This window comes from Ictalurus furcatus, chromosome 7 (assembly GCF_023375685.1).
Source record: "Ictalurus furcatus strain D&B chromosome 7, Billie_1.0, whole genome shotgun sequence".
NCBI classification, from domain to species: Eukaryota; Metazoa; Chordata; class Actinopteri; order Siluriformes; family Ictaluridae; genus Ictalurus; species Ictalurus furcatus.
In genome coordinates this window covers 32,031,219-32,057,859 of record NC_071261.1, presented here as the reverse complement: position 1 = coordinate 32,057,859, position 26,641 = coordinate 32,031,219, and the positions used below count along the sequence as shown (strand labels likewise).

Here is a 26,641-nt window from a genome sequence, read left to right as displayed (position 1 = left end):
ACAACGTGAGCATGTCCATAAACACAGTTGTGCTGAGAATCGAAGACTTGTCAGCTAACTTAAAACATCACGTGTCAGATAAAGCTTGTGCTTTTGATTTTTATCAGATTACATGTGATGAGAGCACAGATGCCACAGACATCGCACAGCTGTTTTTTTTTTTTTTGTGGGGATTTGACAATAACTTTTGCGTTACGGAGGAGCTGCTCGACCTTAGGAGTCTAAAGGGCACAACAACGAGTAAGGACATTTTTGAAGCTGTGTCAAATGCAACTGACAAGATTGAACTTAAATGGGACAAGCTGTGTGGAGTTACAATGGATGGTGCTCCAGCTATGACTGGTGAGTGCACAGGAATGGCCTCTATGGTGTGTGCCAAGGTGAAAGAAAGTGGAGGTGAGGCTGATAAATGCCCTGTATCATCCACCAAGGAGCCCTCTGTGCCAAGACAGTCCAGCTTGAGGATGTGATGAACACTGTTGTGAAAACTGTCAATGTAATTCGAGCACAAAAGCTGTACCACAGAGAATTTCAAGCTTTTCTATCTGATGTCGATGCTGAATACGGGGACCTATTTTTAATTTTTTTTTTAACTCACCTATAGTGGGAACATTGTTGCAGTACCACTGTTACCACTATAGGTGAGTTAAAAAAATATATTACACAGTATTCATGCGTTAATAAGCTCAATTATTTAATAAATTCAGTCAATTAAAGTTATCTAACATGAAAATTTTCTAACAAACGTTGATGTTAACAAGCCCAATAACTTATGTGTATTATCAGCTTAAATATAGCCATCCCCTTTTACCCTTATTTTTAGCACTTTATACAGGGCTCTGAAGGGGGATCACCATCCTGACTAAGAAGCAATCAGAGGTTGCTGCTTTTAGAATGAACTGCCAACCATTTTCGTAAAAAAAAAATATGAAAACCAACTAATGGAAAGTTGTGATGTGGGCTGTTTTTTTTCTTTAAGCAAATTCAATTAGCAAGCATAATTTACCTACATTTGATTGACATTGCTAACTTTAATACACTAGAGGTGAGGCGGTATACTTCACCTCTAGTGAGTGGCCCAGACCTTCGTATATTTTTCTGTATGTGGCCCTCAATGAAAAAAGTTTGGACACCCCTGAATTACATCATTAACACATTTTTTTTCAGTAGCCAAATTTATGGCACCACGTTTATTGTTCTATTTCACACTCTAGTGAAATAACAAAGATTAGCTCTTCTTTCCCCAACCTTTCAAGTCACTAGAGGTCCTTAATATATTTTACATTTTAAACATTAACTCTAAATCCATTTGCTGGATTAGATTAGATCGTTTTTCTGGGCTGGCCCTGGACATGCAGTCAACGCAAATGCTACTCTACGACACTGAAATTTTTTATACCTTCAAACAATATTTTGGTCTAAAATGTCACATATTTTCAGTGACATGTATAAAGCATATTTACAGTTTTTTTTTGTTTTTTTTTTTGGAGAAAAGTCACATTAACCCTAGCAATAATATCAGCTAGCTGATTATCTCCAGGTGCAGAGAGTCATACTGATTAATGAAGATTAATGAAGATTAATGAAGACTGCATTTTTGTAAGATACTTTTATTTAGTTGTAAATAAGACTTGGTTGACTTAGTTTTGTATCCGTACTGTACTTAGTAACCAGTTGATCTGCATTACACATTCATAAGATTGTTATTGTGTATAAAGTAAATGTACAGATTTATAATTGTGTATTTCCTGTGTAACAGAGATACCAGAGGTAGTACTGAGTGTATCTCCACAGAGCTGGCTGACTGAAGGAGACTCAGTGACTCTAAACTGTGAGATTACAAACTCCTCAACAGACTGGAAATTCAGCTGGGACACAGCTGTTCCCTACAGAATAAAAAGAGACCGTCATGGTGATATTATCTATGGAGACTCCTACACTATCAGTCCTGCTGCTCTTAATCACACAGGAGTTTATGTGTGCAGAGCAGAGAGAGAGGAACGAGTTTATCACACACGTTACAGCAATGAACAACCACTATGGATCACTGGTGAGGAAAAATAATAACAATAGTGTAATGTTGGAGTGTTGAATATAGTGTATGTGTAAATGAAATAGTTGACTAGCCTTAAGCACTGGTAGAGGATTATTCTCATTCAAATAGCACTGTTTAATTAAACGAGGTGTAAATGTGTTCAGTGTAAGTTATGTCATGAAAACACAATCATAATAACACGTGAATTATAATGTTCTGTGTTTAAGGTGAATCTCCTCCAGTCTCTCTGATCATCAATCCCAACAGAACTCAACACTTTACTGATGACTCTCTCTCACTGAGCTGTGACGACCAGAGTAACTCTACTGGATGGAGAGTGAGTCGATACACACAGAGTAGGAGAGGGTCAGATTGTTCACAGTGGGGATCAGTTACAGGATCTACATGTAATATCAGCTTCCTCTCCACATCCTACACTGGAGTTCACTGGTGTGAGTCTGAATCTGGAGAAAACAGTAATCCTGTCAACATCACAGTGCATGGTGAGTCTTCATGTAGTGTGTTTATTGTTAAAGGAAAAGGGAAATGTTTCATTACAGAATATTCAGAACTCTGAGTTTCCAACTGGGAGAACTGTTCAACAAGACACACTGAACTGGTTTATCTCAGTAATGTTTTGAAAGTTCTGAATGTTTTGTCATTTTAATATTACCTGAAGACAGCAACAGAACGGCACAGTGGAGTTTCTCTCATGAGCTGAATCAGCTACGGTAGAGCAGGTAAAACACTGAATGAGGCTGTAATGTGACTCTACACAACTCTAGTTTTACACTCCTGAAGAGTTTTCATCCAATTCAACACCACAAACACAATAACACTAATGAGTTTCACACTGAAATCAAGTAGTGTTGATCAGAGTTTGTTCAAATAACTGCAGTCTCTGTAACTTTCAGTCAGTATTGGCTTAATATTATATTACAGATAAATTAGTTTATTATAGAATTACACCTTAAACTAGGGATAACTTGTCAGTGTCTGTATGAAGAAATATTCATGTTGTAATCCTTTTTGCTGGGTCTCAGTCAGAGGTGAGAAATCATTTCAATATTCATTTAAATACAACTGTGACTGAATGTGTTGAACTCAGTATCTTTACATAATGTAATCTATAGTGCTTAGTTTATGTAAGTACATGTACAGTATGGTATTTGTGCACGAGTGAACATGGACTTATTTGTACTGCAGTTTGAGTAAAACATACAAACAGTTCATCATGAATAAAGTGTTATTATAATGATTATTTTATTCGGCGTCAGTTCCATCAGGTGTAGAAGCTCCATTCTCAGTGCTCATGCTGATCAGTAGTGTAGTGACGGCCTCTCCGTATCTGCTGGTGACCATCATTCTGCTGGTCAAATGTTACAGAGCTCGAGGTAAGAACTCTTTCAGTACGTTTCACATAATGAACAAACTAACTTTAATTACTGCCAGAAAAATATTTTCACTTAAAGAAAAGTAGAAATCATGTGACTCACTATTAGCATTTAAAAAAAATAAAAACATTTTGAAGTGACTGAAGACGACTGAATGAATGATGTTGATTTTCTAACACATCTGAGGCACTGGCACTTAAATGCAGTTCGGTTGCTTTTCTGTCATAAACACCTGGAGTAAAATTGTAATGAAACAAATGACCTTTTTCATTTCTTTAACAGCTCACACTGGTGAATACAGAATCCAGAACGCAGTCATAGAGGAGTCAGCAAAGTTCATCTATAAAAAGAGGATCCGTTTAATGTAGAAATCATTTCATAATTGCTTTAGAGTCATTTTGTGGATTGTAAATAATACTGATCTGTCGCTTTAACATCATGCTGTTTGTAGCTCAGCATCTTACACGCACTCGTCTTTCTGACTGGATTTGTTTAGCTGAAGCCTGCAAACCTCCTCATGAGGTGAAAGTGAACATGTGTTTAGTCTCTAATAAAGCCTACATGTTGCTAATGCAAAAACACGTGTGAAATAAATGTGTCTGCTATTGGAGTGAGTTTAATCCCAACATGGTGACCTGCACATTACAACCTCAAAACGTTTCATGTTACATTACTGATGAACATTTTGGTGTGCGTTATTGAGAGCAGACTCGAGGTGTGTATTTTATATTTGGTTTGACTTTTCTTTTCAGCTGTGTGAACTTTAATTGAAGTTGTGTGAGGAGATGTGTGGTTGGAATGTTTTGTTCAATTAAAACCTTCAAATAAATGCACCAGTATCGATGAAGACTATGTGCACAATATATAATAAGGGTTATATATCATTTTCTTCACTCCGTTAGTTAACCTGGTTGCAATGCTGTGTGAAGTACATGTAATATAATGAGAAAACTCAGAGCAAATACTCTTGTGCCTTTTAAATATCACCATTTTATTTTTAACATTTTGTATTTTTTCAAATAGAAAATAAAAAGAATCTTTACCAAGACAATGTGTACTTTATTTCTCGCCAAGAAAAATGATGAAGATGTGAGAAATGTGAACAAAAATACACTGTTAATGTTAAGCTGTGTACATTTTTAAAGTAAACTACTCTGGTTAATGACGTCAGTATGTGTTGAGGGACACGGTGGATAGATTAGGTAGATAAATTAGATATCCATCTGTTAACTTAGCTAGTGATGGAAAGTGCTCTTTCAGCTCTTCTGCTGGTGATTGAGTACGCTAGTCATACTTATCATTAGTTACTAGGGGTGTAACGATATGCTCCGGTCATGATTCAAATCCATTTACAATACTGACTTCAAGATTTCGATTCGATTCTTGTCTGTATAAAAGTAAATAAATTAAAAATGCCTGTGAACAGAGGTTTAATATTGTTCACAAAATGTACTACAGGTTCACTATATCTTAAACATAAATTAATAAATGTATAAATTCTTCCCAATATTTTGACTGAATAAACAAAGTGTCTGACCCGGGGAAAATGTTAATATCATATCGAATATCATATTGCTCTAATAACAGAGAATATCAGGTTTAGAAACCAAAATAAACTTTATTTTCCAGGCTTTTGGAGTCAGGTCCACCATTACCCGTGTTGAGGGGGAAAAGAGTAATAATATATGATATTACTAGAATAAAGTTTGAATTTTTCAAGAAAAAAATAATACTATGACATAATGGTGCGTATCACAGCAACAAAACTAGCCTAAAGAAAGATGTTACTTTACAAATAAAGAAATACTTCATCTTCTGCCGCATCCGCACCAGATAATTATTAGTATTATAACTTTAAAACTCACACAGTGTGGTAAGGAAAATGATTAGAGGAAATGAATGAAGACTCAGGAGAGCGCGACCTCTGGTGGTCAGTCGTAGCATTGCGGGGAGCGAGAGTGACATCATTGCGTGGAGACAAGCTCCGCCCACTAGTCCCTTATTTACATATCCTATGCACACACTACTCTAATTTTCCCTCATATCTAATCTAATTTACATGAAACACACCCTCATTTATGCAGGTGTAAAAGTAGAGAGCAAATAAAAGGAAATAATTTACAGACTACAGTTTTCCAAGATCTGAGGAAGTAAATATTTATTTCATTAAAGGATTAAAGGAGGTACAGAATGTCAATAAGTTTTAAATTTGACATAATTTTACATTTTGCATTTATTTTGTGTGTATGGATGTGGAAGTTAACTGCACAAGCTGAAAATAAAACAAACCAGATAAATAAACAATATATATATTTTATTTCTTAGCACTTTATTCTTAATATACATTTGATGTAGAAACAACCTTCAGAACGTTGAAAATTACAGAAAATAATGTATACTACTTATTTCTCTAGTTATTGCCAATAAAAACAGCTTGCATTATTAAATCTGAGCCGAATTAAACATTTTCTTCAAAAAATATATTTTAAATGAAAATTGAGAATGTATTTGAGTAAATGTGATTTGAAGATCAGTTACAGGAGTGATGATGGATCCTGACAGGATTAGACCACTTTAGCACGGAGGATCATCACAATGAGAGCGACAGTAAAACATTTACATTTTACACATAAATAAAATGTAAACATCATTTTTTTTTTTACTTAAAACAACAGTATTCTTATTATCTGGCATTTTTCATTTTTATCAAGAAATAAAATCCAATTTTAGAAATTTATATTAGATTTGACTAAAAGGACAGATGATCAGTGGTGCTGAATTTTTACCTCCATTATTGAGACAGGGGCAGAATAATGGATAAAGTTTCTCAGTGAAAGTCTGACCAGTGAAAGAGTAGATGTGAGATTTTACATCAACATCATAGAAGGAGATCAGACCCTCCTCATAATCCACAAACACCCCCACCTTCTGAGGAGCCGGTTTCAAGGAGAGGGAGACGGAGGGAAAGTCGAGAGCCTTATATTCAGTCTTATTCCTCAGCCACACACACCAGTATCCATCTTCAGCACTGGGTGTAATCTTCCCTTTCCTGTTAATGGACTCTCGGGCCACTCCTAAATCCCACTGAGTCTTCCCTCTGACCTGCACCTCATAGTAAAATCTCCCTGAGGAGAATCCCTCCTTTCCCAACACAATGACATAATAATTAAACCTCTCTGGGTTATCAGGGAGATCCTGTTCTGTGTCTCCACATGTAACTTGTTTCCCATCATCAGACAGGATGAGTTTAGGATTTGCTGTATCAGGATCCAGAGTCACATCCACTGAGAGACAGAAACACAGCGTACATCAGTTTTATCATTGCACAGTGTGTAACAGTGAAGAAATCTAGATTTAGTCATGTGATCAATAAGAGCTCACAAACCTGCATATTGCTGAATTCTCTTCAGTTCTGTTTGGAAAATAATATTGGATAATTGGAGAGTTTAAAATTATGAGCTATAACAAAGTACTGTAACAATAAAACTAAAACACAAACATCATATTGATCTAAATATTTTATTACAGATTACACCACAGTGCTGTTGAGTTCTGATTGGTGTTGATTAATTTTCTAGAACAGCAGCTCTGACAGTCGTGCAGCTGCAAATCACAGGTTTATATTAATGCACTGGTTCTAATACCTTAGCGTTTCTATAGTAACAGCTCATTCACAGGGACTTGTATGCAGATGCTTTTTTATAAAAAGACATGTATAATCATTTCTGTAACCCTTTATTTCTGTAACATTTATGGAAGGAGTCTCCAGTGTCAGCGCTTTGTAACAGTCAGAGGTAAAGCTGTAACTTTAAGATTTCTGACATCTTCAGGACAGAGGAGTTTACACTTTGTAGCTTCTTGTTAATAGGACTAGGTGTGTTTTTATCTTATTAACATGAGTGAGAAAAAGAGAAGCTTGTAAGGAAATGACTGTTTATAGCTGCTATAACGGAAGTGAGAACAGAAACTAACTTGTTTCATGGATGTTTCACAACATTCAATATACTGTAACTATAAATGGATAAAAAGTGTGACATGTTATACTTCTATAAATAAAATGTTGGCATATTACTGTGGTATAAGATGAATAAACTCTTTGGGAAAAGCTTTTATAAGAAAAAAATAATAACTTTGGGATGTAACAGTTACTGCTTCATCTTACCTCCCCTTTGTTGATTATTTTCCTAACACAGAGCTTTATAACTTACATCATATCAAAAATCTCTAAATGCACACTGTACAATTCATGTATTTCTGTTATCAGGACATTTCTTCATACATTTCTGAATCAACATATTCTTAGAGATCATTAAACACTTACTAATCTCAGGAAGCTTCTCCATTTCCTCACTGACAGTTTCCTGAAGCTGAGACAGAGCTCTCCTCAGAGTCTCCAGACTCAGATGAGAGTTAATTGTGACGTCAGGCCAGTCCTGGGTGTGTGGAGGGCTGCACAGTGACGGGTAAATCTACAGTACAGCAGGAGAGAGGAGAAATCCCTCAGCATGGGGACTGCTGTCCTGTCATGTGCTGCATTGCTATTGAGAAACAGAGGGACTCTGACCTGTAGGAGGTGGAGGTGATCCTCAGTGTGTGAGATCTGCTCCAGCTCAGTGTTTCTCCTCTTTAGCTCAGTGATTTCCTGCTCCAGCTCTTTAATCAACTCTTCAGCCTGCTTCTCTGCTGCTTTCTGCTTCTCCTCCATCACCTGAAGCAGCTCAGCCTGGCTTCTCTCAATGCAGCGCATCAGAGCACTGAAGATCTCCACACCGTCTGCTTTCTCTTTCTCTGTGTTTTTCTAACAGGAGACACATCGAGCTAAATTATTTTATTTCATATGATTATATCAGGATTCTCCTAATGTGTTTTTATAAAGACGTTATTGTGTAGGTTAGTTAAGAGACTCACTTTATTGCATTTTACAGAGTGTTTGATTTCCTCAATCTTCTTCAGTCGCTCCTGGATCATCTGCTGAACTTCTGCTCGTGTCTTCCCCAACTCAATCTGAGAAAAATATATATTATGTATAAATGCTTTTTTCAAAGGTTCATATTTCATTCACTAAAATCATTTGCAAACTTTTTAATATCCATCATTCATTTTCAGTCTCTCACCTTCTTCTCTCCACTCGCCTCCTCTATAGGAACAGTGTTGTGAGTTTTGTGGTCTCCCTCAGTACAGAACTGACACACACACGTCTGGTCGTCTCTACAGAACAGCTCCAGGGGTATCTCATGTTTCTGGCAGATGTAGTCCTCCAGGTTCTCCACAGGCTCCATCAGTTTGTGCTTCATGAGTTTAGCTGTAGTTTTATGGAGCATCAGATGAGTGTTACAGTAGGAAACTCCACAGTGCAGACAGGACTTTAGAGCCTCCAGCTTCTCCTCAGTGCAGGAGTCACACAGAACCTTTTTAGTCTCTGAGGGAAGCGGATCTGCAGTGCTGCTGGATTTCACCTGAACTGACTTCTTAAATGAAGCAGCAAGTCCAGAGATGAACGTATTCACACGTAGTTCAGGACGTTTAGGGAATTCCTCCTTACACATTGGACACTGGCAGTTTGAACTGCTCTCCCAGAACTCTTTGAGACAGATCATACAGAAGTTGTGTCCACATGGAGTAGAGACTGGATCAGTGAACACATCCAGACAGATGGAGCACTGGAGCTGATCTTCACACAGGACACTGCTGGAGGAAGCCATGACTGACACACGAGACAGAGATATGACAATATGAGATCTAAGAAACTTTCAATATTTTTCCTACTCTAATCCTAGTACCTGAATTATGAATGACATGCTAAATAGGTCCATCCATCCACCTTCTACCACTTACTCCTTTTCAGGGTCACAGGGAACCTGCAGCCTATCCCAGGAGCATCAGGCACATGGCGGGGTACATCCTGGACAGGGTGCCAGTCCATCGCAGGGCACAATCACACACCCATTCATACACTACGGACACTTTGGACATGCCAATCAGCCTACCATGCCTGTCTTTGGACTGGGGGAGGAAACCAGAGGCACCCAGAGGAGAACATGCAAACTCCGCACACACAGGGCCACAGTGGGAATCGAACCCCCGACCATGTGAGGCGAATGTGCTACCCACTAAGCCACCGTGCGCTATACAAATTTTTCCCTTCCTAAAATCCTGTTCATTATGTTACATCATGTTAATGCAACTTCTAAAATGATCAGTTCATCTCAAGTGGTCTAATAATTGTAAAGTTGATTGCTTGACTGTTTTTCTTTTTTCTTTTTTTGAGTGATTACCTCTAGGTATTGTCATTTCAAAATCACCAGTCATGGTACACAACACATTTTGGTTATACAGCTGTTTACCTCAATATCTCATAACAAAAACCAAGTAAAAATTTTTTAAAGAAAAATAGAGCTGGTTTTGTAATGACAATAAATTAAAAATAGTCAAGCAGCCTGTATTGGACCACTTGAGATGGAATGACCCAAAATTAAGTATTAAAAAGATATACATGGTTTGGGTCAACATAATTGTAAATATTGTATAAACATTGAACAAAAACATATACAGACAATATTCAGTAATGATTTAGTTGCAAAAAAGAGGAGAAGCTTGAGATTAGCCATTCTGATGAAAGAAACTGGATTTCTGGCTATGGGTCTGGGACTGGGTTACGTATGCAACCCTGTTCCCTGAGAAGGGAAAAAGATGTTGCGTTTAGCAAAACAGTATGGGAGCGCCCATTGCACACAACCGGCATCTGAAGCTTGTGTAAAATCATGCCTATTTATAGGCCTGTCATGATCAGGTGACGTGGCAATTAAGTGTGTCACGTGATATATGTATGGCACCTGTGAACCATGCTGTCAGCCTCTATTATCTGAATCGAAGACACAATTCACAGGCCTACTCCGGTATGACAAAGCTATGCAATGTCTCGTTCCCTTCTCGGGGAACAGGGTTACATGCGTAACCCAGACGTTCTCTTTCAAAGGGAACTCCACGTTGCTTTTAGCATAACAGTATGGGAATGAGAATACCCACTCCATCATACCGAGGGCATGGCCTGTTCAAAAAGACCCAAGCCCGAGGGTCACTGCAAGACACTTAAGCCCGGGGCGGAATGAATATCCAGGCTGTAATAACGAATGAATGTGTGTGGCGTAGACCACCCTGAAGCAGCACACACATCCTTTAAGGATACCCCATTGGACAAAGCCTTCAAGGAGGCGACCCCTCTAGTGGAATGAGCCCTTATGCCCAGAGGCGTAGCGAGACCGCGCACCTCATAAGTGATAGAGATTGCATCCACTGTACAATTAGATATATGCTGCTCTGACCCAGCATCACCTCTACTGTCACTGCCAAGCAGACCAACAGCTGCTCCGACTTACGCCACTGGCTGCAGTGGTGAACATGAGTACAGAGATCCTTTACTGGACACAGTAGGTGCATTCTCTCTTGTTCCGGTGTGAGGAGGGCAGAAAGCCTGCAATACGAAAGGCTGGGCAGCAGATGTAGGCGCCCTAGTAATATAATCTGGCCTAGGATACAGGAAGGACTAGGCTAATCCAGGGGTAAAGTCAAGGCAGGAAGGGGCACCAGAGAGAGCTTGTAGATCTCCTACTCGCTTGAGAGATGTCAGGACCAGCAGAAGAGCTACAATTAGAGTCAGAAGCTTCTCAGAGACTGACTCTAAGGGCTCAAATGGGGCACCTGACAGACCTCCCAGGACCACAGAAAGGTCCCACGAAGGTATGCACAGCCTGCAGATGGGCCTCAGCCACCTGACACTGGCATAAATCTCGAAGTTAGAGGATGCTTCCCCACAGAGGCTCCAGATGCTGCCCCACAGAGGCTACATCAACAGGGGCATGGCTGGCCAAAATGGCGGCCATGTAAACCTTGATTGTAGAAGGAGCCCACCTTGCTGAGAAATGTCCTTGTAAGAACTCTAGGACTGTAGCTATTGTGCAGTTCACTGGGTCTAGCTGGTGTCCCTCACACCACAAGACAAAAACCCTCCACTTGAGCGCATACAATTTCCTTGTGGGTGCTCTAGGGTTCAACATGGTCTCTACAAGCTCAGTTGTGAGACCAGAATCTATGAAACTCAGGGGCCAGACCCAGAGTTTCCATAGTTCCAGCCGAGGGTGATAAATCAGTCCTCTGGCTTGAGACAGTAGATCCCTGCAAATGGGAATCTCCCAAGGAGTGCCATCTAGCAGGGAAATTATGTCTGAGAATCATGTTCGAGCTGGCCAATAAGGTGCTACTAGCAGCAGACGTAGACTGTCTTGGCGAACTCTCTCTAGAACTTGTGGGAGCAGAGCTATTGGGGGAAAAGCGTACAGATGTACACATGTGCACCATGGCGTCCAGCCCTAATTGTGCGGGAGAAGTGAGGGCGAACCACAGCAGGCAGTGTGTTGTCTCCTCGGAGGCGAACACATGCAGTCCCGCTTGGCTAACCCTCCGCCATATGGACTCCACCACTTGTAGATGGAGCCACCAATCCCTGGGCCTCAGCCCCTGCCTTGACAGGATGTCTGCCCCAACATTTCAGTTGCCCAGAATGTACATTGCATTGACTGACAAAACTTTCCCTCTACCCAGAGAAGAATTAGTTGCGCCTGCCTGAACAGGGAGCATGGGCATAATGGGATTCCATGCCGTCGATGGAGAGAGGTAGCTCGCAAGCACCTCTCCACCTTCAGCATACCTAAATAACCATGCTGTTCATTCCCCACAATGGCTGAATAGTCCAACATCGTGGAGTTATAAATATGGCTTATGCATGGTTTTCTCCCAGAAGCCTGATATTTTGTCATGCACTTCTGGAAGAAAGGGGAGTTTCTGCAGTGTGAGGGATTTACTTTCACTGGGGAGAAAAAAGCTCATCCAGCCTCAGTAATCACTTCAATTAGCTCTTTATATGCTGCTCTCAGTTTTTAGCACACCCTTCTAGCTTCTTGGAGTCAGAGAGAAATTATTACTATTATTTTTGCTTGTGTGTTTTTTTTTTGTGGCTTTTCATAGTGGAAGGAGTTGCCGCAATGCAAGCTCCAAAATTCAGCAGGGAGCCGGACCCAGAAGACAGCAGTGCTCGTCTCCGGCTCCTCTTCTGGATCCATAAGAGATCCCCCGAACCTGAGATGGCTAGCTGCCTAGGCAGCGGCCGGCCCAGAACTGCGAGGCCCTGAAACCCAACTTGCTTCGGCTTCCGAGAAGAGAGTGAGTCGTGAGTGGAGCTGCCTAATGTAGGTGTTACGATGCGCAGTCAGACCTCTCGAAGGCTGCCCTCGCATGCCCCAACCCTAGAGACTTCACACAGAAAGTGTGCACTATTCCCCATGATGAAACAGGAGCAAGGCGTAACACGCTTCCTGAATTTGCTCACTCAGATTTTTCTCTCTTGCTCATTCCTTTGTTTTTCTTCTATTTTTTTTTTAAAGGGATAGAAAAGTCCAAAGATTTTGAGAAAAGATAGAGAGGAAATTAAGCATCTTTTTTGTTTCTTTACACAAACAACCAACATGCAGTGTCTCTGAAGATAATAAGGCTGACGGTGTGGTTCACAGGTGCCATACTGTGCATATATACATAGTGCATATCTATCTATCTATCTATCTATCTATATATATATATATATATATATATATATATATATATATATATATATATATATATATATATGTTGCAGATGATGACTTTGCTGGCATTGATAAGGGTTTGTAGATGCTTCTTTACAGCCTAAAAATATTGGGGATGGCTTGGATGTGCTCGCTGTTTGAAAGGTGTTTCATCTTTCAATTTGATATATTGTTTTATCTTTGTGGCATAACCAAAATCAAGATCATGGTGGAGAAGACATCAGAGAACAAATTTAATTTGTGCTGTGTTCCCTCCACTCCACAGGTAATGGAGACTATCCAAAATCAAAGTGCAATTTAGAATCCTGAGTTCTTCCATGCTGAGTGAAACAACCAGCTGAGGTCAATGTCAATGTCATTGTCATGTTAATGTCAATATCCCTTCGATTCACACAAGGGCGAATATAAGCTGGTGTGGAATGCTGAGATCAGCAAAGATACAGTTACTGGGAAGTTCATTATCATGATCAGTTTTGTTCCTCAAAGATACTGGTATTTTGAAGGGACTGCTGCTTCAGAAAGGTAATGAGACAGATATCCACAAACACTCCACAAGGAAAAATAGATTCTGATGGCTGTTCAAGTAAGCCATGTCTCATCTCCAAGTGAAGCAGCTCAAACTATATATCCCTCAAGCAAAATCATTTGACCAGTAGGAGGAACTTCTTTTTTCTGTCCCCTGAGTTTTACTAAGCCCAGTCTACTTGCAGCTTGTTTCTGTCTATTATTCAGTACTCTCCAGACTTGATTGTAACCATAACACTGGGGCTGCCTTGAAATGTTGGCTGGTTACTGCACTGTTCATACATGGCATCTAGGGTGGTAGTGCCAATTAACAGATGAATTTCACTGTTTGAATTGACATCTGGAACAACTAAAGCAATTGTAGGTATCTCTGGTTCTGAGTAAAGGAAATCTTTGGGGAACTTAGTGCAGACTTCAAGGTACCCCAAGCAAGGTACTAACAGACCATTTGCTCCTTCAACATCAAGCAATTGGTCAAGAGGGCAAATGGGTTGACCAGAAAGATAATTATTATAGAATGACTGTGCCTTAGTTTTGATCTGAGAATTTGTATCTAAAATAGTTGCTGTCAGTCCCAAATACTTGGACAACTGTAGTGCATTTTTCTCCAATAAGCTGCCTCGGCAGCTTCCTAATCTGTTGGACAGTATGTCTTAACTGTACATTACTTGAATGTGGACATGAGCTACGCATGTCCTCTGTGTGTCCTGCAATACAGGCCTCAGCAAGTTTAAATCATGTCATTCTAGTGCACCATTCTGCATGTACCAAGCATGCTGGTTTTCTCTAAGCTCCCTTTTCTCAGCTTGCACCAGTGTGGGGTTTGGTGCATTACTATAGAAGGAAGCAATATGGCCATCCTCACTGCATTTAAAACAATACCAAGGCTTTGGCTTTGAGGTGGAAGCAGGATTTTTTGTTAACTGCTTATTATCTTTTCTGTCGTGAACTGGCTTTGGTTTGTCACACTTAGGAACTTTTGCTTGATCAGCTTTCTCTTCTCTGAGGGTCAGAAGATTTGCATCTTCGGTTTGCAGTTTATCAATTTGCTTTTACAAAGGCTGTACTACCACTAAGGGAATGTAATCACTTTCAACAGGTAAGTCAAAGTTTGTCAAACATAGATTACATGCAGTCCTCTTCAGTGAGCAGCACGAGTAAGAATTCTGGGAAAGTTGGAGGGTTAAGTTTGCATCATTCAAGCTGGAGATTTGAAATTAGGGAATTATTCCAGCATCAACAAAATAATTTCAAAAGCTGTTTCTCTGATTCAGTGTCTGTAATGCCATTGCTTTGTACAAAAGAACTTAATCCTGTCTGAATATGATGTAGATAATCAGCTGGCTTTTCCCAAGCACTCTGATGATGATTGAGAAATGCAGCAAAAAGCTCATCCACATCTTAAACAGCAGCAAAGGTGGAGTCAAGAAGGTCAAGATAAGCCTTGGGTGAAGCTAGAGGACCTAATGGTTTAATTATATTAGAAGCTGGAGGTGAAAGGCTTTTAATGATATTCCTCTTCACCTGTGCATCATTAGTCATGGGATCATTCAAGTAGAGAATGACTGTTCCATGCCCAGTAACATACTTGACTTTTGATGAGGAACTTTTTTTTTTTCCAGTTTCATTTTTATTGAACATTTCTGCTGAAAATTTCTGCTGTACATTTCTACTGAACATTTCTGCTGAACATTTCTGCTGAACTAAACATTTCTGCTGAACATTTCTGCTGAACTAAACATTTCTGCTGAACATTTCTGCTGAACATTTCTGCTGAACTAAACATTTCTGCTGAACATTTCTGTTGAACATTTCTGCTGAACTAAACATTTCTGCTGGACTTTTCTGCTGAACTAAACATTTCTGGTGAACATTTCTGCTGGACATTTCTGCTGAACTAAATATTTCTGCTGAACATTTCTGCTGAACACATCTACCAAACATGTCTGCTGAACATCACCTTTTCTCTTCTCTCCTCCCCTCCCTTTCCCGAATATTCCATTGAGAAGAAAACAAAAAACAAATTGAGCAACACACAGCAGTAAACATTCACAGGTTTTTTTTTCTTTTCATACTAACAAAGGAAAACAAAATTAAAAGTACCCGTCCCCCCCGGCTCATCATGGCTACCCAATAACTGTCGCTGGTTATATAGGTATTGTAAAACCCAACAACAGGCACAAAAATTTAAGTGGGAAGTGTCTGTAACTCCATAAAGTATACAATAAAGGGATGCCATTTATAAAAAAAAAACTTGTCCATACAACCCCTCATCGTATACCTTATTTTCTCAAGTTTTAGAAAAAACATCACGTCCTTTAGCCACTGGGAGATAGATGGGTATTTAGCAGACTTCCAATGCAACAATAGGGAACGTCTTGGTATAAGGGATGTGAAAGCAATAACATCCTTTGGTAATGAGCTCAATGGAACTGAGGCATCCGGAATCCCAAATACAGCAATCAATGGGCAAGATTTTAAATCTACCCTGAGAATAGTGGACATGATGGTAAAAAAAAACAGACCAAAAATCATGGAGATCAGGGCAGAAGAAAAACATATGGCCAAGATGGCAGGGAGAGCCATGGCATTTATCACACTTGTACGTCCGGATACATCACAGAAAGTCTCGACTTGGACAGATGGACTCTATTGAAAACTTTGAACTGTATAAGTCCAAGACGAGCACAAGAAGTGGTAGACTGTACCCTCCCTATAGCATGTTCCCAACACTCCTCACTTATCTGTATTCCTAACTCCGTTTCCCACGCATTCCTAATTTTGTTACTCGACTCACTACCTAGCGCCAGAATAAAATCATAAATCCTAGAAATCATTCCTCTCTGATGCGGATTGTTTGAAAACAAGCTTTCCCATGGCTGTTCAGGAGGTGCAGAGGGGAAATCAGGAAAACATCTAGAAACGAAATTCCCAATTTGAAAATACTGAAAAAAATGCGTCACAGGGAGGTCATAAGTGGATGCCAGATTGGCAAAGCTATCAAACACACCATCGGCATACAAATTTCTAACTTGTTTAATACCCTTGTCATACCATACTGAAAATGTGGAGTCCAAACATGATGGAGGAAATAGGTGGTTGTTGACTAAAGGACCCAAAGAGGATGCACCTACAAATTTAAAGCGCCGTCTAAATTGATACCAAGTCATAAGTGTGTTGAGGACAACTAGATTATCAGTATATAGGGAGAGTTTTGTAGGTAAAGAGGAGTAAAGCAAAGCAGGTAAAGAGGATTCCCTGTGAGAAGATAGTTCCAATTTACACCAAGAAGATCCAGGAGATTTAACCCAGTAGCAAAGTTTATGAATGTATGCAGCCCAGTAATAGAATTGAAAATTGGGTAATGCAAGTCCTCCACTAAGTCTACATTTCTGCAATAAAGATTTACTAACCCTTGGTGGCTTCCCTCCCCAAATAAATGTACTAATTATCTTATCCAATGATTCGAAGAATGATTTTGGCAGAGAAAGAGGCACTTGCTGGAACAAGAAAAGGAACTTCTGTAATATATTCATTTTGACGACATTGATCCTGCCAATTAGAGAAAGGGGTAAGTTACCCCAACTCTGAATGTTAGATTTAACCTTTGAGATAAGGGGAGTGAAATTAGCTGATAAAAGATTAGATAAAGAACGTGTCACGTTGATACCTAGGTATTTAAACCCTGACTGACTAAATCGAAACGGTAGATCTGACTGTTGGAGAGAAAATGCTGCAGTATTGACAGGAAAACAGTCACTTTTATCTAAATTTAATTTATAACCAGAGACAACACCGAAGGACTCCAGAACACCCAAGACAGCTGGCATAGAGGCAATAGGATCGGTTACATACAATAACAAATCATCAGCATATAGCAACAATTTGTATTCTACACCGTATCGAACTATTCCTTTAAACAAGGGAGAAGATTTTAGTACAATAGACAGCGGCTCGATAGCGACAGCAAAAAGCAGAGGTGATAAAGGACAGCCTTGGCGACACCCACGTCCGAGAGCAAAATAATCCGAATAAATATCGTTTGTCTGAACCCTGGCATTAATGGATGAGTAAAGGAGGCGAATCCAAGAAATAAACTTATCCCCAAATCCGAACTTCCTCAAGACTGCAAATAAATACCCCCACTCAACCCTATCAAATGCTTTTTCAGCATCTAATGAAATCACAATTTCAGACGAATGCACAGACGAATGCTTTGAATAAATTATATTAAAGAGTGTACGGGTATTAAAAAACAATTGACGCCTTTATAAAACTGTTCTGCTCTTCAGATATAATATAAGGGAGTACATTCTCTAAACGAGATGCCATTACTTTTGCCAACACCTTTACATGTGCATTAAGCAGAGACAGCGGTCTGTAAGAACCGCAGGAGGATGGATCCTTACCCTCCTTAAGAAGCAGAGCTATCGTGGCTTGTGTCAATGTTGGAGGCAAAGACCCACATTCCAAAGATTCGTTGAACATAGCCAAAAGCAATGGAGCTAATTTTCCAATAAACGTTTTAAAAATTTCAATTGGAAACCCGTCCGGGCCAGGAGCTTTGTTAGATTGCATAGTTTTAACTGAAATTAAAATTTCTTCAAGCGAGAGTTGGGAGTCCAGTTGCATAGCAGTATTTGAATCAATAACAGGGGTACAAAGATTTTAGAGAAATGCATTCACTTTAGTATTGTCTGTTGGAAATTCGGACTTATAAAGCGAAGAGTAAAACGATTTAAAAGTAGCATTAATTTCCATGGGATCTGTAGTGACAATATTAGAAGTGTTTTTTATACTAGGTATGAGACGGGAAGTAGCCTGTCACTGTAGCTGATGTGCCAGTAAACGACTCGGCTTGTTGCCATGTTCATAATATGAACTATGAGTACGTAACAATAAGCATTCCGCCTCTTTAGTCGAAATAAGATTAAATTCTGCCTGCAAGTCGAGACGTTGTTTAAGAAGTTCTGGAGAGGGGTTCAATTCACATCTCTGATCGAGGTTACTGATCGCAGATGTAAGTTCATTAACTCCAGCAGTGCATTTTTTATTACAGAGAGCAGAGTAAGAAATAATCTGCCCTCTGATATAGGATTTAAGTGTCTCCCATAACAATGAATAAGAGGTGGAGTCATTCTGATTGAAGAAAAGAAAGTCATCAATAGAAGTAGTAATGAACTCACAGAATTCACTGTCTGCTAAAAGAAGAGAATTAAATCTCCAAGGCGGTCGGCTACATTTATAAATAGAAAGATGAATATCTAATTGTAGAGGCGCATGGTCAGAAATTACAATACCCAAATAGTCAGAAGAAACTACACAAGAATCAAGAGTGCTGTCTATAAAAAAATAATCAATCCTCGAATAGGAATGATGCACCTGGGAAAAGAAAGAAAACTTTTTAAGAGAGGGGTTACGGGATCTCCAGGGATCAAGAAGACCATTCTGACACATAAAATCGGAAAATGTTTTAGACATAGCAGATTGATTCAGAGTACGGGGATTAGACCGATCTAAGTCTGGGTCAAATACACAGTTTAAATCTCCACCGCAAATCAACAGGTGAGTATTTAAGAAAGGGAGATTGCTCAACAATCTATTAGCAAATTCCACATCATCAAAGTTTGGAGCGTATACATTTACCAACAACACCTGTCTTTGCATCAGAGTACCAGCAGCTATAATATATCTACCGTTCGCATCAGCAATAATGTTAGTGGACAAAAACTGTAACCTTTTGTCAATTAAAATAGCGACCCCTCTTGCTTTTGAATTAAAGTTGGAGTGGAAGACTTGACTCACCCAAGGCAGTGTAACCTTTGATGATCTTTAATACGTAGGTGCGTTTCCTGTAAAAATACTATATCGGAGTTTAAACGTTTCAAATGTGTAAAAACCTTAGATCTCTTGACAGGATTACCCATACCTCTGACGTTCCAACTAATAAATCTTAAAGGCGTGCCTGTCCCAGCTATGCTGGGATCCATATTACTAATAACCATTTAAATAAAGTAAACCATAGGAATATAAATAGTCAATTAGAGCCGAGTGGGACCTCCCCCCACCCACCCCCCAACACACACCCAAAGTCTCCATAAAACAAGGGAGATAGCAATGTTTCCCACCAAGAGTTGTCCACAATGTGAAAACAAATCAAAGAGTAAGCTGAACTAACAAACAAAATTACCTAAACAAAAAAAATCCAGTAAGAGAAAAAACCCATACTGACTTCAAGTCTGATAAATAGTCTGTGCACATTAACAAATATAATGTCCTTACCTTTTAAAGACTTGTAACAAATAATATAACAGTGTAGCACGTAAAGTTGAGGAAATAACACTAATAAAATTAAATAAACAGAAACTCTAACCCGGCCAGAGCAACAAAACAGAGAAGCACATTAATACAGAAGTAGATTTAAGAGGAGTAAGTCCACAAAATCTAGACGGAGTAATGCAACGACAATATCTTCAATAAGAATCCGAATTCTGTAGAGCTGGAAGGCCGAGTGCAAAAAAATAATAAAAGAAAAGAAAAAAATACTCCACTATATAGGTGATGCAGTTCACCCCGATATCAAGAGTTTAACATAGTCTCCTGCTTCCTCTGCTGAAATAAAGTCCTTCTGGACACCGTTATATGTAATGCAAAGCTGAGCTGGGTGAAGTATTCCATAGCGAGCGCCCTAAATATCACGAAGTTGACACCGAATCTCGTTAACTGCAGCCCAGGCCCGGGCTGTCTTGGCTGTGTAGTCAGGGAAAACGGAGATGGTCAAATCCCTCACTTAAATCTGCTGGATCTCTCTCGCATGGCATAAAATGTCAACACAGTCACTGTGATAGTGGAATCTGCACACAATAGCTCGTGGTCGTTCACCAGGCCTGGGCTTCGGCTGAAGGGTCCGGTGGGACCGGTCCAAAACCGGCTCCTTCTCCAGACCAAACGTTTCTTTTATCAAGGCCGCTACAGCAGCAGTTGTAGATGTGTCAGCACCCTCTGGAACTCCCACTATCCTAACGTTATTACGCCGTGACCGCGACTCCAAATCCTCACATTTATTCTCTAATTGAGTCACGTTCGCAGTGAGAGACTCGATAGTAGTCTTCATATGAACTATGTCATTAGTGCAACCGGATACAGCGTGCTGCATTTCCTGAACAGTACCTTTCAGTGTTGATATGGTGGCCATGTTAGCAACTTTATCACCAGCCTGCTGTGTTTTCACGGCCTGCAGGTCAAGCTGGATAGTAGACAGTGCATCCCTGAGAATCTCCTGGAACTCCTTTTTAAAAATATCGGCAATGTCCTTCCTCATTGAAGCCAGCAACTCAAGCTTGAGTGCGGCGAAGTCAGGGTCACCGCTCGGCAACGCGGACGCGGATTCAGGGGGAGAAGGGGGCTCGCTCGCGGCACGCACCCTAGGCCTCAGTTGTGTCTGAATGCTACCACGGGTTTTCGTGTTCTTTCCAGACATTTTAACGAGCCACAAAGTTAAAAGTGCAAACAAGGAAAAGAAGTAGAATAAGTCAAAATATATTATATGACCAAAAAGCGCTAATTAATTACAATTTTAATCAAAATCAGCAGGAACCTCCAACTTCGCGTCCTACTCCATCGAACTCCGAATTCGAACCCTTGATGAGGAACTTTGGCAGAGAAGTGTTTCAACTTGAGTGGTGCATGGGGTTGAGAAGGTAAGTCTCCGTTCCTGATTACATGCTCAACTACCACACGCTGAACATCTGGGGTGGTAAGCTGACTTGTTGAGAGCATTACTGTGGTACTATTAACTCTTAGAATAGAAACACTGGCATGGATTTCATTTGGATTGGAAATGGATTGGAAATGTGTCCAAAGAAAGTCTATGTAAAATCATCACTTGGCATTTATACTAGTTCACGAGGCAGAGAAGGTCCTTTAGAACCAAACACAGCTGATCAGTACAGAATCACAAATTCTACTGTTCATACCTCAAATTATCTTCAAATTGTCTATCACTCAACTTTGCTAATTGTTTCAGCTCAGACAGGTAAGCTTTAGTTGTTGTATTGCCACAGGTTGCGCTGTACATGCTTGCAATACTCTGAATACTATAAATACTTCAGGATCCCCATGACAAGGTCTTGGATAAGGTAATGGAAGAGCTTCTAAAGCTGTCATGGCAGAGCCATGTTCGAATTCAGCTATTGTCTGCGCACAATATGCGGACTGAATATCAGTTATTTCCACTGTTCGAGAGATGCTTCCATACTCATGCAAAAACTCAAAAACTTCATCAACAGCAGTGTTTCATAACCCACTTATCAGGACACAGTTGGATACTTTCAGATAGTCCTTAATTACTACATCCATGTTATCTGTATACAATGAATTATATCAAGGCAACAACAAACTTTAGAAAGAAATACTATTTAAGGTAGATTGAAATTCAGTCTAGCTATGCACAATGTTGTTTCAGCACAACCACTGAAGAACTTCAAGATAATGTATATTTTTTTTAGATAATGGAAGGTTCCTGGAAAGTTTGGGTCTTCAATTTGAGCAACATTACAAACTCCTGGCTGGCTCACCAAATTTTATTGTTGGGTCCTGAACGAGTTAGGTTCATGTCTAGAAGACGCTTTTTTGCTGCACTGGAAAAGCAAAAGCACTTTGCATGGACTCCCAAAGGATGAGGATGTAAAGCGTCAGTGGTTAAAGTACATATTAAAAACGATACCACAGCAGTTCAACTCCGACCTTCGTTTGTGTTCCAGTCATTTCACTGATGACTGCTTCTCAAATCTAGCTGAAGTCAACACGGGATTTCCAAAACGATTATTCATTAAAGACAGGGCCGTACCTACTTTATTTGGATCATCTTGCGCTTCTGGGTCACAACCTGTAAGTATGATTCATTATTTATGTATATATTTTCTACTGAGTGTTCGAAATGCATAATTTTATGTTATATACATGTACAGCCAGTGCACAGCTGTTAGCCTCTGCTAACTGGCTAACTCACATTATTGCCAAACTACATATAAACTTACCACTGAGAAACATCCTGTTCTCATTGGGCTTCCGATGGTGGCTCGGGTTGATCTTCCGATGCATCATTATCTCAAATTGGCAAGATAAAACCTATATTATTACAGATACATTAAACTCGGATATGGTAGTGGGCGTTTCCTTTCTGACACTGTAAGTGGTAGACCAATCACAACAGACATCTGATCAATCAGAGCAGAGTAGGCTCTCTGAAAGGAGGAGTCTAGAGTGAATGGGTGCTTGAACGAGTTGTTTGTGACACTGGGGGAAAAAAAGGTAACGCTGCAATGTAAATTGTGAGAAAATTAAAATGTGTTTTGACCTTGGCTGCATGTAAACCTATTGTATGAGACCTTTAAAACAAAATTAGGCACATTTAAAAACCATAATAATAGGTGCTCTTTAAACTAACTAGCATTCACTGAGATTCAACAAACATTTTCACATCTCCACAATTTGTCTTAAAAATTGGTCCTTGATGTTAAGTTTCTTTAACGATTAAATCAACTTTTTTACACTTAAAACATCGAATGCTGCTTAGTTTATCCAGCTTAGATCTTGCTTGTCAAGCTTCATTTCTCTATATCTCTCCCTGAACGCTCTCTCTCACAGACACACTCATGCACACACACACACACACACACACACACACACACACACACACACACACAAACGCCACGAGGGGGAAGAGAATGCCACATTTCTAGCCAATGACAATTCCCTGTTTGAAATACTCAGCAATTGCTAGGCAGATCTTTAGGTTTTAGGCAATACAACAAAAATATGTTTGGAGGTATCCTAATGAGAACATCTGTTGATTATTATTAGGGCTGTTGAGCAATTAAAAAAAATAACTAATTAATTGTGATTTTCTTCTTAAGACTGAAGCTTTTAATAATGGATATTTCATTGTAAAATCATAGAATGAGTGTAGAATCAACACCAAGGAAATATATTTAAATTGAAATACTATTGTTTAATAGCATCTTTTTTAAATTCTCCTGTGAACCATATATATATATAAGATATGACTATTAATCCCCCATAGAGGAAATTTAGGTCAACATAGCACGAAGGAATATAAAAGAACATTGTATATATATATATATATATATATATATATATATATATATATATATATATATATATATATATAGCACCAGTAATAGTAATATATTAGTGCCAGTAATAGTGTCTGTATCAGAGAATAAACTCCAGTGTTAAATTATTATGGTATTAATATTTACCCGCCCCATACATCGTGTAACAAACTGTGATTGGTCGTTTTACATGTCCATCAGATGGTCTCCTCCATTCCATGAAAGCTACAATGAGGCTCTTAAAGCCTATGAAGCAATATGCACCGATGGGCATTGGACAAAAATCAACTGGTCATGCGACATCACTACTTGTTTTTCAAAATTTATTTTCCAAATAGTGTTACTGGAAAATCTATACAATTTCTACTAGTGTCACTTCTTTTAGTTAGCTACTTCCCAACACTGCTGAAATTATTTATGTTAAATAATAGGACCAGTTTAAATTAAAACATGTCTAGAAGAATTGTAAAAAACAAAACAAAAAACTATTAAACCAATACACTCAATAGCGTCATCACGAATGTCTATTCTGCTACTTTACCTTAAGAGGTAGATGTAGGGTAAACACAATTTCCAAAAATACTAACAGAATTCATACATTTGCCACATTTGATCTCTCCCAAAACCAGTTTCCTAAATCTGTTAACAGCTCTAACAATATAAAAGTAATGTTAAACTTTTCATCTATAGCACTATGACAGTATGTTACACAATACATAAACAGTTAATGTCAGAAATGTTCTGAACACAAAGTTACCTGTGATGATTTAAAAGGAAGACTGAAAAAGTTTTAAACTGGAGATCATATCCTGCTGACAGGAAAGGAATTCTGATTAGAAAACGACTTTGCACTTAGCTTTCATTTCCCCAAAGTGACATCATGAGGCCACTCCCAGAGTTTGGCTTTTTCATGGCAAATTTCTAATACACAGTCTTGCCATCAGATGGCAGACATTTGCCAATACAGTATAACCTTTACATGAGACCAGAGAATATTAACATTCTTTATAGGCCATAGTGATTTAATTTGTACTGTATAGCTAGCTAAGATGAACAGGTTTTATATATTGATCCTGTATTTAGTGTCAATACATTAATTCCAACAGGTGACTATTGAATTTTTAGGAACTGAAACTGAATTCTTTATTCACTTGGAGCATGGGGGGTGACCCCAGAATGACCTATAAATATTCTTTTAATATCTCCAAATCCGAAGCAGCACAAACAAAGCGTTTATCAGCACAAACCAGCACAAACGAAGCACAAACAAACGAGCCTATTTGGAGTGATCTTGGAGCATGTGTGGGGCTGGTGACGTCACTTAAATGTCTAATATTTTAAAAATGAAAGCAGCACAAACGAAACTTTTATCAGCACAAACCAGCACAAACGAAGCACAAACGATTGAGACTATTTCGGGTTAATTTGGAGCATGTGGGGGGGCTGAGTGACCCCAGAATGACCTTTGAATATTCTTTTAATATCTCCTGAACCGAAGCAGCACAAACGGAAATGTTTACGGCACAAACCAGCACAAACGAAGCACAAACGATTGAGAATATTTTGCTGACGTTTTGTGTTGGTCGGGGGCCCAACTTCACGCACGTCCAAGACATCAGTTTTTGCCAGACCTTTTCCCACCACATCCAGTTTAAATGAAAAAATGAGCTTCTGCCTTTTACTGCATTGACTTACATTACATTACATTAAGTTGCTTGTCATTTTATCGTCATGTACAATTCTAATGAAAGAAATGAGCAGCAATGGCTGGAACACTGTTGCTTTACAGAGAATGCTTTCAAATGTGTGATCTGTTTTGTTTATTTTGAACAGGAACATGTACAGGTTTGATCTTAGGGAGAAGAGCTTAGAAGAACAGAAAAAAACAGGATAATATCAGTCAGTTAACAATCCAATTCAGCTAATACAGTTAGAAATACATTTAGCAATACATTCTGCATTTAGATCTGCTTTTACAGCAAAATAATTTGGCAAGCCATTAAATAACATTCTTCTTTATTTACATGAAAGATGTTCACAAGAATTATAAGGTTAATAAAAATGTAAGATCATTAATGTTGTTTAAGACATGAGTTAACTAGATGTTAACAGAGGTTTAAATCTAACAAAATATTAATAGACTAATTAACATAAATTATTGTCATGTAAAAGAGGCTGAGATGGATGCAATTGCAGATAACAGAGCTTTAATCTAAGACCGTTCAAGAAATCCAAAATACTACGCAGAAAAAGTCAGACAACAGGCAGGGTTTAGACGATGAGGAAACAGGCTTAACTACTATAGGCAATTGCAAGAAACGTAAATCAAAAACTTAGCAAGGTCAAACCAGTACAATTAACAGGGGAAATAAGCTGCATCAGGTGCGTGCACAAAGAAAAAAACAAGACTATATTTTGCAAACTGTGGTTGACCGCAAGTTTCCTTTAAAGGATGCTTGTGTGTGTATGTGATTGTGAACAGGTGGGCTTAATCAAAAGTCTGAGACTGAGAACAAGACAGAGTGTGTGAGCTCTGGAAAGTGTTGTCCGGGGTGGCCATGTTTATAGTTTGCAATATGTGTTGGGAGTAGGCTGATTAGTTTGACCTGACAATGATCAGTGGTGGTGAGTTTTTACTACCATGATTACTGCAGGGGCTGAAGAATGGATAGATTTTCTTCATAAAAGTCTGACCAGTAAATGAGTAGATATGAGACATGGCTTCAAAATCATAGAAGGAGACCAGGCCCTCCTCATAATCCACAAACACCCCCACCTTCTGAGGAGCCTGTTTCATGGTGATGTCACAGGCTGAAACTTCTGTTTCTTTCTTCAGACACACACACCATTATCCATTTTCAGGATAGGCTGTTATCTCCCCCTTTCTCTTAGCAGCCTCTCGGGTCACTCCTAATT

The 26,641-nt window shown here is 39.1% G+C and overlaps 2 protein-coding genes across 3 annotated transcripts in view; one reads left to right on the top strand and one right to left on the bottom strand.

Annotated features, from left to right (window-relative positions):
• The window catches only part of LOC128610487 (uncharacterized), a 28,874-nt gene extending 24,111 nt beyond the window's left edge, over positions 1 to 4,763 (top strand). Inside the window, exons 7-10 of the mRNA XM_053629829.1 lie at positions 1,760 to 2,050; positions 2,263 to 2,538; positions 3,313 to 3,429; positions 3,712 to 4,763. Coding sequence (XP_053485804.1) covers positions 1,760 to 2,050; positions 2,263 to 2,538; positions 3,313 to 3,429; positions 3,712 to 3,797 — 770 coding nt within the window. The 3' untranslated portion in view covers positions 3,798 to 4,763. The remainder of the gene's footprint in view (positions 1 to 1,759; positions 2,051 to 2,262; positions 2,539 to 3,312; positions 3,430 to 3,711) is intronic.
• Positions 4,764 to 5,566: 803 nt separating this feature from the next.
• On the bottom strand, positions 5,567 to 24,710 carry LOC128610490 (E3 ubiquitin-protein ligase TRIM21-like). 2 transcript variants are annotated; one of them, XM_053629833.1, is made up of 7 exons: positions 24,483 to 24,710; positions 8,544 to 9,133; positions 8,338 to 8,433; positions 7,994 to 8,227; positions 7,751 to 7,898; positions 6,815 to 6,841; positions 5,567 to 6,713 (listed from the first exon to the last, which is right to left on the bottom strand). In XM_053629833.1, the coding sequence occupies exons 2-7, from the start codon at positions 9,129 to 9,131 to the stop codon at positions 6,169 to 6,171; spliced, it is 1,638 nt and encodes a 545-aa protein (XP_053485808.1). In that variant the 5' UTR covers positions 9,132 to 9,133; positions 24,483 to 24,710; the 3' UTR covers positions 5,567 to 6,168. The 2 variants fall into 2 exon arrangements, with proteins under 2 accessions (XP_053485808.1, XP_053485809.1); XM_053629834.1 differs by lacking the exon at positions 24,483 to 24,710 and having other exon boundaries at positions 8,544 to 10,611.
• Positions 24,711 to 26,641: the final 1,931 nt, after the last annotated feature.

Excerpts from the sequence above, each read along its gene's own strand:
- LOC128610490 (XM_053629833.1), bottom strand. The coding sequence starts at position 9,131 with ATGGCTTCCTCCAGCAGTGTCCTGTGTGAAGATCAGCTCCAGTGCTCC. Across the intron at positions 8,228-8,337 it reads ACTCTGTAAAATGCAATAAA|AAAAACACAGAGAAAGAGAA; the intron begins GTGAGTCTCTTA and ends GTCTCCTGTTAG. Across the intron at positions 6,714-6,814 it reads GAGAATTCAGCAATATGCAG|TGGATGTGACTCTGGATCCT; the intron begins GTTTGTGAGCTC and ends TCTGTCTCTCAG.